Raw genomic sequence first — 12,259 nt, forward strand, 5'->3', positions numbered from 1 at the left:
GAGAGAGAGAGAGAGAGAGAGAGAGAGAGAGAGAGAGAGAGAGAGAGGCCTTGTGTCCTGATTTATAAGCTGACTGCGTCATCAATCGGCTGCTGTAGTGAACACCAGTAATGACTAATGTCATCAGTGAGAGCTGCACGCATGCAAACAGCAGCAGTAGAGCAGCAGTGTTCATGTAGGGAGGAGAGTGTTCATGTTCCCAGAACAACATCCAACGTGAGACAGATCCAGTCTTTATAGTTCGGTATCTTTAGAACTCCAAACAGGACTTAGTGTTGGTGGCGTGGTACCGATCCGCCCACCTCAAACCCATCAGTATCTGGATGCTGTGGCAGAAATCTATAATATTATTCAGAATATTTGCTCCTCTGTTGTGCATTTAATCAGGAAGAAGCTGGTCATTAGTGTGACGCAGAACCTTCAGTAGCTCGTTTAGGTTTTTTTTATTCGGGTTTGCTTTACAAGTTCACTTGTATCCTGATCTGATGCCACAGAAAGCCTTCTGGATGCAACACTCATTCACCCAGAGAGAAAGGTTTGAAGGTTACATCTCTGGAAAACATAAACGGTCCAGATCTCACATCAGGACATTGTTCTAAACATGAAGGAAGTGTTTGAAATGAGTTGACATCACATCATGAGGGGTTTGGATTTAAGCTCCTTGTGAATCAAGGAAACGCTGAAATTTAACCATAAACTACACGTGAACTTCTCCTCCCTGTAAGACACATTTTAAATGGCAACAGGAGAAATATAAAAAGCTTTTAATAGCAAACGTCTGTTAAAGTGTCTCATAGTTAGAAGTTTGACAGAAAGAGATAACAACAGCTAACACACCCTCTTTAAAGCGGAATGCAGCGTCTGAGCTCATGCTGGTGGTTTCATGGTGGTCTGGCTGTGCACGGTGGTGTTGCTGCAGTCACGGCTCCAGCTCTAAGATCTGTATGTTGTTAGTGGTCCTGTGTACGGAACAGACTCTCCTCAGCCAATGAGAGGAGCCCAACACTAACCAGCTGCTCCAACAGAGAGATATATATAGAAGGACAACAAGCATTCATCACTATTACAGAATGGGTACGATCACCCTCTAACTACAGCATTATAAACTACAGCTGCACTAAACTGAATTCATATTTAATATCTGCTCAGAGGAAGTTCTGTTAAACACGGAAAAGGAAAAGTAAACATGATGCATGGAGGTTGAGGATGAACTCATGGTGGCAGTTTGTGTGTCGCTCAGAGCTGCAACAGCAGCTTTTCATCTGTTATAATAATCAGTTCAAGCTCTATTCTCTGTGCATTATGTTATAATCATATGAACTATGTGTTGGAGCAAATGTATATAAACCCAATAAAGTGCACAGAACAGAGGAATCCCTTTCTGACCGCTGTGAGGCAGATACTGCTCTGGTAAGTGGATGTGTGTGTTTTGGAGGGTGGACTTTATTTCATGTACCTCCTTGTGACCTCGTGATGTTGGTGATGAACTCATTGATATAGAACTAGTTTCCATTCCATTGTTTGTTCTCTCACTCATCGCAGACTAGATCTGAATCTCCTCCATCACAAAGGCTGGAACTCACTCCCCAATGCGTCACCACAGCTCCCCTTAAGCAGGCAGATGAGCACCGATCAGCTGATTCTATAACAATATCTCAGTGTTTTGAAGAGGTGAAATGGTTTCAGAGTGATCTCGGTTCAACACTTGAGAACGGAGGAACATGTAAAGTGTGAAACAGTGAACTAGCTCAGCTGGTGTCTGTTCTGTTAATAAACTAAAGTGTTAGCTAAAGGTGGAGGTAGAACGCTACGACAAAGTAGCCCAACACATAACAACAGGTCATGTGATATTTTAGAGATTGACTCTACGTATTTAAAGGTGCAGTGTGTAAGATCTGGCCATGGGCTCCAAACAAATACTACTACCGTGTCCATGCAATCTAGATGTGGAGGCATCAGTTATAAGAGAAGCTAACTGCTAACAGCAGGACGAGAATACTCAAACTCCCACTGGTCAAACTATGTCTGCTGTCTGATAATGTTCAGGTGTGGCGTTGGCCTGTACTTTATTCACTGTGACTCTAACCGGAGCGGTACCATGTGAGCATTTGTTTATTGGATTGAATCCAAAATGGCAGAAACGAGACAACAACTCCCATCTTGGTTTCGTCCTTCCTCGTCACCAGAAGACGTGCGAGACAGGCCTTCAGTCTTACCCCAACACCGGGGGTTTGATCCTGGGTAGCTCTGCACTAACATGATGAACTTCTTCTCCTTATATTTAATGTAGACCACGTTATATATATCTGCCGGCTTTAATTGGTTGTTCTTTGTCACGTGACATGTGGTGGGTGCTGCTTTAATTTCAAAGGTTGAACTATTTCTATCTCGGGGCGCTTTGGACGACGACGGCGTCGCTCTCGTTTTTGACGGTGGATCAGAGGGCGCTGAAAACACAGGTTAGGTAACTGAAGGCTCGTCCCGTGAAGTAGTCTCATCATGTTGTTGTTTCTGCCACTTTGGATTTAATCCATTAAACCAACTATCAAAACGCACACGGACGTACTATTGACAAGCTCTTTGTCTTCGTCCTCTCATGTTGGACTGAGGACAGACTGGAGGACACAGTGACTCACTATCAGCTCTAGAGGTGGTATTACAGGCCGGGGCTAGCTGGTTAGCATCAGTAGATATTGACAAACTCCAGGTTCTGACAAGAGAAGTCAAAGCTTCATGTGTTAAAGCTGCATTCTCTCTAGTGTCCACCAGGGGGCGACTCCTCTGGTTGTATAGAAGTCTATGAGAAAATGACTCTACTTCTCTCTTGATTTATTACCTCAGTAAACATTGTAAACATGAGTTTATGGTCTCAATCTCTAGTTTCAAGTCTTCTTCAATACAGCATGATGTTCATTTAGTAAATTATGGCGTCTCTACGTCACTCCTCCTCAGTCCAGATATGGCCACTTCCTGTTCACTGGTTGCAAAAAAATGAAGATGGCGACGGCCAAAATGCTGAACTCAAGGCTTCAAAACGTCCACAAACCAACGAGAGACGTCAGGATGACTACGTCCTCTTCTCATGAACAGTCTCTGTTGGGTCATTTTCTGAATGTTTTAAAGTAAACTTCTGGCCACATCTGACACATTGCACCTGATAAGTTGGCCAGTGAGCCTCGACGTGTCTGAAGCCAACACGGTGTTCTCACAAGTGTGTCATGACAAACGGCCGCACTAAACATCCCCATCACCTGCCTCTCTCACCTGTTACCACCACCCTCCCAACCAGCGCCCCTCTGTGTCATGCTCTGCTTTAATCAATCTTTGAATCTTCTCCTAGGCTCTTACCTTCTCTCCAGGCTGGCTTTCTGCTCTTAAGCCATCATTTTGGGACATTGTTTTTAAAAAGGGGGGAAGTCTACAGAGAGTTAATAGTCTTCTTGTAGTTGGTGGAAAGACTACTAGTTATGGAGGTCATGAGCCTCAAAGAGGTTCGTCTGAGATGTAAAGATACCCAGCAGCCATCCAGGGGTCAAAGGTGTTAAAGTTTGGGCTGGTTAATTGACACTAAACCAGGTTATAGGATGAAATAAAATGGGTGCGTGCAAGTCACGTAAAGACTTGAACACAACACGACAAGGTCTTTAAAGCGGCCTCTTGTCCTCGAGGTGTATTCTAGAGAACCAGACTAGGTAGGGGTTGATAGGAGGTGCCGACTGAAGAGGGGGGGGTTTAAGTCACAGACTGAGAGTGAAGGTTTACCCACAATCCACTGAGAGAAACCGCTGTCAGCTCCAGCCTTCAATGTCCTTTCCCTCTTCCTCCTCATCAGAATGGGCGATCGTGGAGGATTCAGTAAGTTTGGTGGTAAGTGACAAAAAAAACAACACAAAAAGGTTTGTTAAGTTTAAGGAGTCAAAGCTAAAAGGAGGTCAGTAGCCTCACAGCATGAGGCGGGGTGTGGTGTTTACAGCAATGAGTACATTTACACTACACTGATCAATACATAAGAAGCTTATTGAGGGTTCCATGACAGCAGGTCAAACTTACCACTAAATCTTTCATGCTGTCTCTTCTCTGCAATGAGCTCCACCAGGTAGAGTGATGCTCAATGTTTCATATCACAGCCGTGCAGGTGAGAACCCTCAGAGCTCTCTTCCACCACATCAGCTCTGGTTCTTGAGCCGGTTCCTCTCAGGATTCTTAGAACCTGGCGTTTCCACTAGTTTAGAGCGGAACCATTGTGGTCCATGTGGTGTCGTCCTTGAGGGAGTAAACAGAAATAGCGAGATGGCGGATCGTATTTAGTTTTTATCCCCAAAACAAGCTTGTATTAATAAGAACACTGTTCTCCATTGTTGCCTTTCCAACCTGTAGAACATGACACGTCCTTCAGCACAATGAAAACCTCATGTTTTAGGTTTTAGGTTTAACTTTTCGGGTTCTGAACTAACGCTTCAGATTCGGTGCTCAAACTGGAACAGAGGCAGTTCCGTGTTGGTGGGAAAAAGGCTTTTGTGTGGATAATAATCTCAGTGGTGTAAATGTCCAGCAGAGGGAGCTAAAGGGCTCATTACGGCTTCACATGGTCTGTGGTCTCCATGGTGTTGGAGGGTTCAGGGTGCTTGAATCGGACCGATGGGAGTTCAGAGCTTTGGTCTCTGAGTCATAAAACCTGCAGTGTTTGATGGGTTAGAGCTACAAAACCAACAAAAGACACGAGATCAGAAAAGCATCAACATGTGAATGGATGAAATACAAACGTATGTTCTCAAAGCAGCTCGACTGGAACGCGTAGAAGGAAGTTTGGTTCTTTTGTCCTAGAGATGGGTTGAACAGTAAAACTGGTTTCATTGCTCAACTGTGGAACTTTATCTGGTGGTGAAGTTGATCGGGTACATTCTGTAAGTGGAATGTTTGTGGTTTCTCAATAATGTTTAATTGATCAGGAACAACACGACTCTGTTGTATAAAACACACCACGTTTAATTGAAGTATTGCATGTGTGTGTATGTGAGTCTCATTTGAGTTTGATAAAACCACTTTCAAACAACTCTGCTCTCTGAGTTCGTAGATGTATTTGTTCAAATGATATAAAGGTAGTTTGTTGATTTGAAAATTAGAAAGCAGCTCATTAATTTCTGTCGCTCTAAGTAGTAATCCTGCATATTTAATGTACGACTGGTTCACATTAAATCACTGTGAAGTTAAGACTTGACACCTGTACACATTAGTCACGGTGACACAGCGTTATGATTTTGTTTAGTGAATGATGAGTCATCCATCCTGAGCGCAGTCAGCTACTGAGAGACATTGTTCAACGTAAAGAGGAATCAATAGTGTCACCTCTCCACACGGGACGAGAGGTTCAGATGTCGTGTTGATTGGAGGTTTGTCTGGTGTGTTACAGACGTCTCTCCAGCCCCCAAAAGGAACACTTCTACACTACAGTTGGTTTAAAGAAGGTGTGCATCACTGCACTAAGTAACAAAACACTCAAAAACATGACAAACACGGTGTTCCTACTCTCAACTGTGATTACCCAGAATCCTTTGTTCAGCTGTGTGGAAAACAAAAGGCAGACAAAGGAGTTAGTTACATGGATTACCGTGTCAGCTGAACAGAGGCTGTGTTGGTATCGGTCCTAAGAGGTGGTCCTATCTGTGTTCAACACATGAACACAGTGGTGGCTCTGCATGAAGGGGCGGAGCCTCTCACGTGGTGCGTTTACCTGGTGGATCCACCAACAACCACACCGTTAAGTGTGGCGGTCATAACAACGCTCAAATCCACCTCAATAATGTCTTTGTTTGTGTGACTTCACATCAGATAACCTGGTGTGTAGTTCATGAGGACACTCAGCTGATAGATCACATCTCCACAGACAGGATGGTGACCTGGTGTGTAGTTCATGATGACACGCAGCTGATAGATCACATCTCCACAGACAGGATGATGACCTGGTGTGTAGTTCATGAGGACACTCAGCTGATAGATCATATCTCCACAGACAGGAAGGTGACCTGGTGTGTAGGTCATGAGGACACTCAGCTGATAGATCATATCTCCACAGACAGGATGATGACCTGGTGTGTAGGTCATGAGGACACTCAGCTGATAGATCACATCTCCACAGACAGGATGGTGACCTGGTGTGTAGGTCATGATGACACTCAGCTGATAGATCACATCTCTACAGACAGGATGGTGACCTGGTGTGTAGGTCATGATGACACTCAGCTGATAGATCACATCTCTACAGACAGGAAGGTGACCTGGTGTGTAGGTCATGATGACACTCAGCTGATAGATCACATCTCCACAGACAGGATGGTAACCTGGTGTGTAGGTCATGATGACACTCAGCTGATAGATCACATCTCCACAGACAGGAAGGTGACCTGGTGTGTAGGTCATGATGACACTCAGCTGATAGATCACATCTCCACAGACAGGATGGTGACCTGGTGTGTAGTTCATGATGACACTCAGCTGATAGATCACATCTCTACAGACAGGATGATGACCTGGTGTGTAGTTCATGATGACACTCAGCTGATAGATCACATCTCTACAGACACAGACTAGAAGCTCAACACTGCTGCTGTTCCTCAGTGTTTATGTGCTTTATCACTTCTTCTTTTCCACATTTCATTTCTGTTTCTGTTTTCTTTCCCTCTCCAGGACCAAGAGACCCGGGACACGGACATGGAGGACCCGGCTTCAGTAAGTCTGACACATCAACAGTGGGTTTAGATGTTTCATGGAAAGATGCTGAATTTACAGTGCAGTTATAATGATCAAATAAAAATACACACGTGTGTATAATAATGATGCTTGAAGCTAGAGTTGGTGATCTTAAGAGTTTGTTAGATTAAAAAACAAAAGATCCAACATAAGAACACAGCTCAGCGTTTCTTCTTCTGAAATCATCGAGCAGCTCTCGCTACAAAAGTTTCTAAATTTAGTGAGAAACTCTCCAAGTCTTCGTCACCTCTAGAGACACGCCCCCAAATGATCCCCATGAATGTAAACAAACAACATGGCTGCTGTTAGAATGTTAGAACTCACAGCTGGTAAAATAGAAGATATGTAAAGACTCTAGTGGGGAGAAATGATGGTAGACAGACGGGCAGGCAGGTCGACAAACATATAGCCAGGCTGGTAGACATGCAGGCATGCAGACAGGTAGACATTTTACAGTCATTTAGCAGACGCTTTTATCCAAAGCGACTTACAATTCAGATTCTATCACATTTCTACACCGTAGGCACAGCTACGGGAGCAATTTTGGGGTTAAGTGTCTTGCTCAAGGACACATCGACACGCGACTAGCCAGACAGGCGGGTAGACATGCGGGTAGACATGCGGGTAGACAGACGGGTAGACATGCAGGTAGACAGGCGGGTAGACATGCAGGTAGACAGACTGGTAGACAGGCGGGTAGACAGACGGGTAGACATGCAGGTAGACAGGCGGGTAGACATGCAGGTAGAGAGACTGGTAGACAGACGGGTAGACATGCAGGTAGACAGGCGGGTAGACATGCAGGTAGAGAGACTGGTAGACAGGCGGGTAGACAGACGGGTAGACATGCAGGTAGACATGCAGGTAGACATGCAGGTAGACATGCAGGTAGACAGACTGGTAGACATGCAGGCAGACATGCAGGCAGACATGCAGGTAGACATGCAGGTAGACATGCAGGTAGACAGACTGGTAGACATGCAGGTAGACATGCAGGCAGACATGCAGGCAGACATGCAGGCAGACATGCAGGCAGACATGCAGGCAGACATGCAGGTAGACATGCAGGTAGACAGACGGGTGGTCCGTCCAATCGTTACATGCGGGCTGAATAAAGTGATTGGACGGGCAGACAGCCACAGATCTCTTTTATTTATTGATTGTGGTTAGAATCAAATAATTTCAACAGAGAAGCTAAATAAATTATGACGTAGTGGTTGTAACATATATAAGTTATTACTAATAACCTCACCGATGATGACAACAGAACATTGAATAGTAAGATAAACAGATGGTTTTATTTATCTGGTAACTCTTTAATGAAATTAATCTTGATAACAAATATCACATTGGATTTATGTATTTATGCTCATTGATGTCTTTATCTGGTGGAGAAGAGAGTGGAGCATTGAGGCTCTTCATATGTCCTCCATTCATTGATTGTTTGCTCTCTGCTCCCACAGTGCAGGACCAGGACAACTCTGACAACAACACCATCTTCGTCCAAGGCATGGGAGACGACTACACCGTGGAGTCGGTGGCAGACTTCTTCAAGCAGATCGGGATCATTAAGGTGCAGCAGACTGTTCATATTTAGTCTGTTCATGTATTCATCGTGTGTGTGGGGAACAGGCCCTCCAGTGTTATCAATGTGAATGACTTCAAGCTGAGTTTACTTCTCAAAATGACAGTAGAAGTACAAACAAACCAACAAAAGAGCTTCTTAAAACAGAAAGCTCAGATTGCAGCACAACTATTTACAAATGCAGGTCTTTAAATTCAGATAAACATCCAGGAAAGTGTGAAACTGATCAGATTCACTTCTGTTCCTCCTGATCCATATAATATATACACTAATATTCATGGTTTGTGTCTCTGTCATGTGACCTGCGATCCTCTCAGATCAACAAGAAGACCGGCCTGCCGATGATCAACCTGTACACGGACAGAGACACGGGGAAGCTGAAGGGGGAGGCCACGGTGTCCTTTGACGACCCCCCCTCAGCCAAGGCCGCCATCGACTGGTTTGATGGTGAGTTCGTGGTCTTCATCCTCTTTCAGCTCTTTGATCGCTCTGAGAAGTCAGGACGAGGTTCTCTCATCAACAAGAGTTCAGAGGAACATACTGAGCTGAGCTGAAGTGTAAATGCGTTTCTTTCCTTCACAGGTAAAGACTTCAGTGGAAATCCCATCAAGGTGTCTTTCGCCACCCGCAGGGCCGACTTTGGAGGCCGAGGTGGAATGAGGGGAGGACGAGGACGAGGAGGTGAGAAGTTCTCTGAACTGGAAGGTTGGTATTCTAATAAAACAAACACTGTGAGATGTTTGGTTTTTAAATAAGAAGTTCTGTTTTATTTGAGGATAAACTGAGATTGAAACTGTCTCAGCACAACGTATTACATCATCTTCTTCAGCAGATGAAGATGAACTGTTTTATTTTAATTAGCACTTTTATTTGGTTTAAACTTCCTTCGTCAAACACAAACAGCTGCTTCGTCACCTGACTGGTTCTGTTTGCTGCTCCGTGTAGGTCCGATGGGTCGTGGTGGATTCGGAGGGGGTCGAGGTGGAGGTTTCCCAGGAGGCAATGGAGGCAATGGAGATGGAGGAGATGGAGGAGGAGGAGGAGGAGGAGGAGGAGGAGGAGGAGGACAACAGAGAGCCGGAGACTGGAAGTGTTCAAACCCGTAAGTTTAAAGTCATTTACCTCTTCTAGAAGATCTGGATAGAAACATTTTTATACTACATTATATTTACTGTGTAGTAGAAACAGTGTTGTGTTCAAACTTCATACTAATACTTTACAGAAATAGAACACGTGTAAAGATCATTTGTAGTTGTGTGGTTATCTAATCTTTTCTCTGCAGTAACTGTGGGAACCTGAACTTCTCGTGGCGTAACGAGTGTAACCAGTGCAAGGCCCCGAAGCCCGAGGACGCTGGTGGGATGTCCCCCATGGAACGAGGTTGGGCTCCGTATTCTAGTCTGTTAACTCAAAGAACAGGTTTCTATGTTAAAGGTCCAGTTAGTATAATTCTGGAGGATCTCACCTGACGCTGAGAGCCATTGTGTTTATGGTGAGATTAGGATGAGTCCTCCATATGTACATAGAGAGCGGGAGGCGGAGTCCGCCATGTTCCTACGGCAGCCCAGAAGGGACAAACAGACCACTGGCTCTAGAGAGTCTGTCATGACTTGATGTCCTCTGAAGGCACCGTCGTTCTCTACACGCTGGTGGAACTACAGTAACGTGAGCCGCAGAGTGAGAAACCGTGGAACCGCCAGCTAAAGTATTTATATATAAAGTTATTATTGGGACTACTTTCTACCGGAGAAATAGTCCCCTTCAAAGCACTTTACTGCACCATCAGTGACTGGATCAGTGACAGATAAATTAATAAGAGTCCATCCTTTGAAACAACACTTCTTTTATAACTTTATCACTCTCTCACTCACAGCTGACCCCTCAGGGTCTCTCCTCCCTCAGGGTCTCTCCTCCCTCAGGGTCTCTCCTCCTTTAGGGTCTCCCCTCCCTCAGGGTCTCCCCTCCCTCAGGGTCTCTCCTCCTTTAGGGTCTCCCCTCCCTCAGGGTCTCTCCTCCCTCAGGGTCTCTCCTCCTTTAGGGTCTCTCCTCCCTCAGGGTCTCTCCTCCTTTAGGGTCTCCCCTCCCTCAGGGTCTCTCCTCCTTTAGGGTCTCTCCTCCTTTAGGGTCTCTCCTCCCTCAGGGTCTCTCCTCCTTTAGGGTCTCCCCTCCCTCAGGGTCTCCCCTCCCTCAGGGTCTCTCCTCCCTCAGGGTCTCCCCTCCCTCAGGGTCTCTCCTCCTTTAGGGTCTCCCCTCCCTCAGGGTCTCTCCTCCTTTAGGGTCTCTCCTCCCTCAGGGTCTCTCCTCCCTCAGGGTCTCTCCTCCTTTAGGGTCTCCCCTCCCTCAGGGTCTCCCCTCCCTCAGGGTCTCTCCTCCCTCAGGGTCTCCCCTCCCTCAGGGTCTCCCCTCCCTCAGGGTCTCTCCTCCTTTAGGGTCTCCCCTCCCTCAGTGTTTTCTGTTAACTATCTTCCTGTTCTGCTGTCAGGAGGTTTTGGAGGAGGCGAGCGCAGAGGGGGGTTCGATCGAGGAGGCTTCAGAGGCCGAGGAGGCTTCAGAGGCAGAGGAGGCGACCGCGGAGGATACAGCCCCGGAAAGATGGACGGAAGGTCAGATTCACCCAAACACACAGAACCCCTTCATTCAGTGGTTATTACATTTCATAGAAACATTTGCATTATCTGAATTAGGTCTAATCCCTCGTGGAACCTTTTCAGATGAAGACTTTTTAATATATATTTGTATTATTACGTCCTGTAGTATTTGTTTATTTAAGATGTGACATGAAGGTCTGAATACGTTCCCGTGTTTGTTCTGAATATCATTTGTTTTAAACCTTCACTGTTCAAACACACACACACACACACACACACACACCTGTTCAGTCCTCGTTCCTCATTGGTTGCCGGTGATGTAATGCGTGTGTATTGGTTATTTATTCCAGAGGCGACCACAGACAGGAGCGGCGGGGCCGTCCCTACTAACTCAGCTGTCTCACCTGCGGCACAGAGAGCGGCCCTCCACCTTTGTAGAATGTTGATCCTTTTCATTCAGCGGGTAGAAAGACGTGAGCGTCCCTGTTCTCTGTGTTTGCTCTCCATCATGTGACGCCTTCACCTCCTCTCATCACCGAGGCCTCACTTACTGTAAACACCATCTGATGTGTTTCATCATCGAACCTCCACAACGTTCTCTTTATCATCATTATCATCTAGACCAGCTGTCGCCTCTAACGGGTCGTTTTACTTTCATCGCATCAACCTTCTAACCTTTAACTAGAAGAATAAGTAACGAATCATTGGAATGAACCTAGAAGTCTGATTCTAGTTCGGAGGTGAGAACAGAGATGAACGTTTGAACAGAGCGATGGAGGATTCTAATCCTCAACCTGCCACTCAGAAGCGCGTCTGAAGGCTCCTGTTCTAGATGTCAGCGAGCAGTCAGAGGGAATAAGAACCAAGTTATTTAAAGGAATAATGTCCTGCAACAGGAAACAGAACCATAACATGTCTTTGGTCTCAGTGTTTGGTGTTACATTCATGAGCAGCTTGGTTTGAGGCGTGAGGCCTCGTGTGTCTGCAGATGTACCAACATGTTGGTGTAGAGACGTGTTTTTATTTATGTTCTTTTGTATTGTGCATGTGCTGCTTTTCAAATGAAAGTGTTGATGAAACCAAACAACGCGTCTGTGCTTCTTGTTTCTTTATGCAGCTTGTAACAGGAAGTTAGTTGTTACGCTTTTAAATACGTCCGTGAGCTTTGTGTTCTCAAAGGTTTTCTTTCAAAACTTGTGATATTTTGAGTTTAAATCCTCAGAGTTCTCATAGATGTTGAAGATGATGAATCAGTGACTGTGTCCAATGACCTTTAACCTCATCTTCAGCTGCAGTTCCTCTAACGACCACAAGAGGAGAATCTGATTTTATATTTTTC

At 45.4% G+C, this 12,259-nt stretch overlaps 1 protein-coding gene across 1 annotated transcript in view; it reads left to right on the plus strand.

The window, feature by feature from the left end:
* Positions 1-12,004, plus strand: part of fus (FUS RNA binding protein) — a 17,223-nt gene extending 5,219 nt beyond the window's left edge. Inside the window, 9 exon segments of the mRNA XM_031862074.1 lie at positions 3,833-3,867; positions 6,685-6,726; positions 8,211-8,320; positions 8,650-8,779; positions 8,915-9,013; positions 9,278-9,434; positions 9,615-9,712; positions 10,815-10,935; positions 11,271-12,004. Of these exon segments, the coding sequence (XP_031717934.1) occupies positions 3,833-3,867; positions 6,685-6,726; positions 8,211-8,320; positions 8,650-8,779; positions 8,915-9,013; positions 9,278-9,434; positions 9,615-9,712; positions 10,815-10,935; positions 11,271-11,310 (832 nt within the window). The 3' untranslated portion in view covers positions 11,311-12,004.
* Positions 12,005-12,259: the final 255 nt, after the last annotated feature.

This window comes from Anarrhichthys ocellatus, unplaced genomic scaffold (genome assembly GCF_004355925.1).
Source record: "Anarrhichthys ocellatus isolate YVR2014 unplaced genomic scaffold, GSC_Weel_1.0 scaffold26, whole genome shotgun sequence".
Classification (NCBI taxonomy): Eukaryota; Metazoa; Chordata; class Actinopteri; order Perciformes; family Anarhichadidae; genus Anarrhichthys; species Anarrhichthys ocellatus.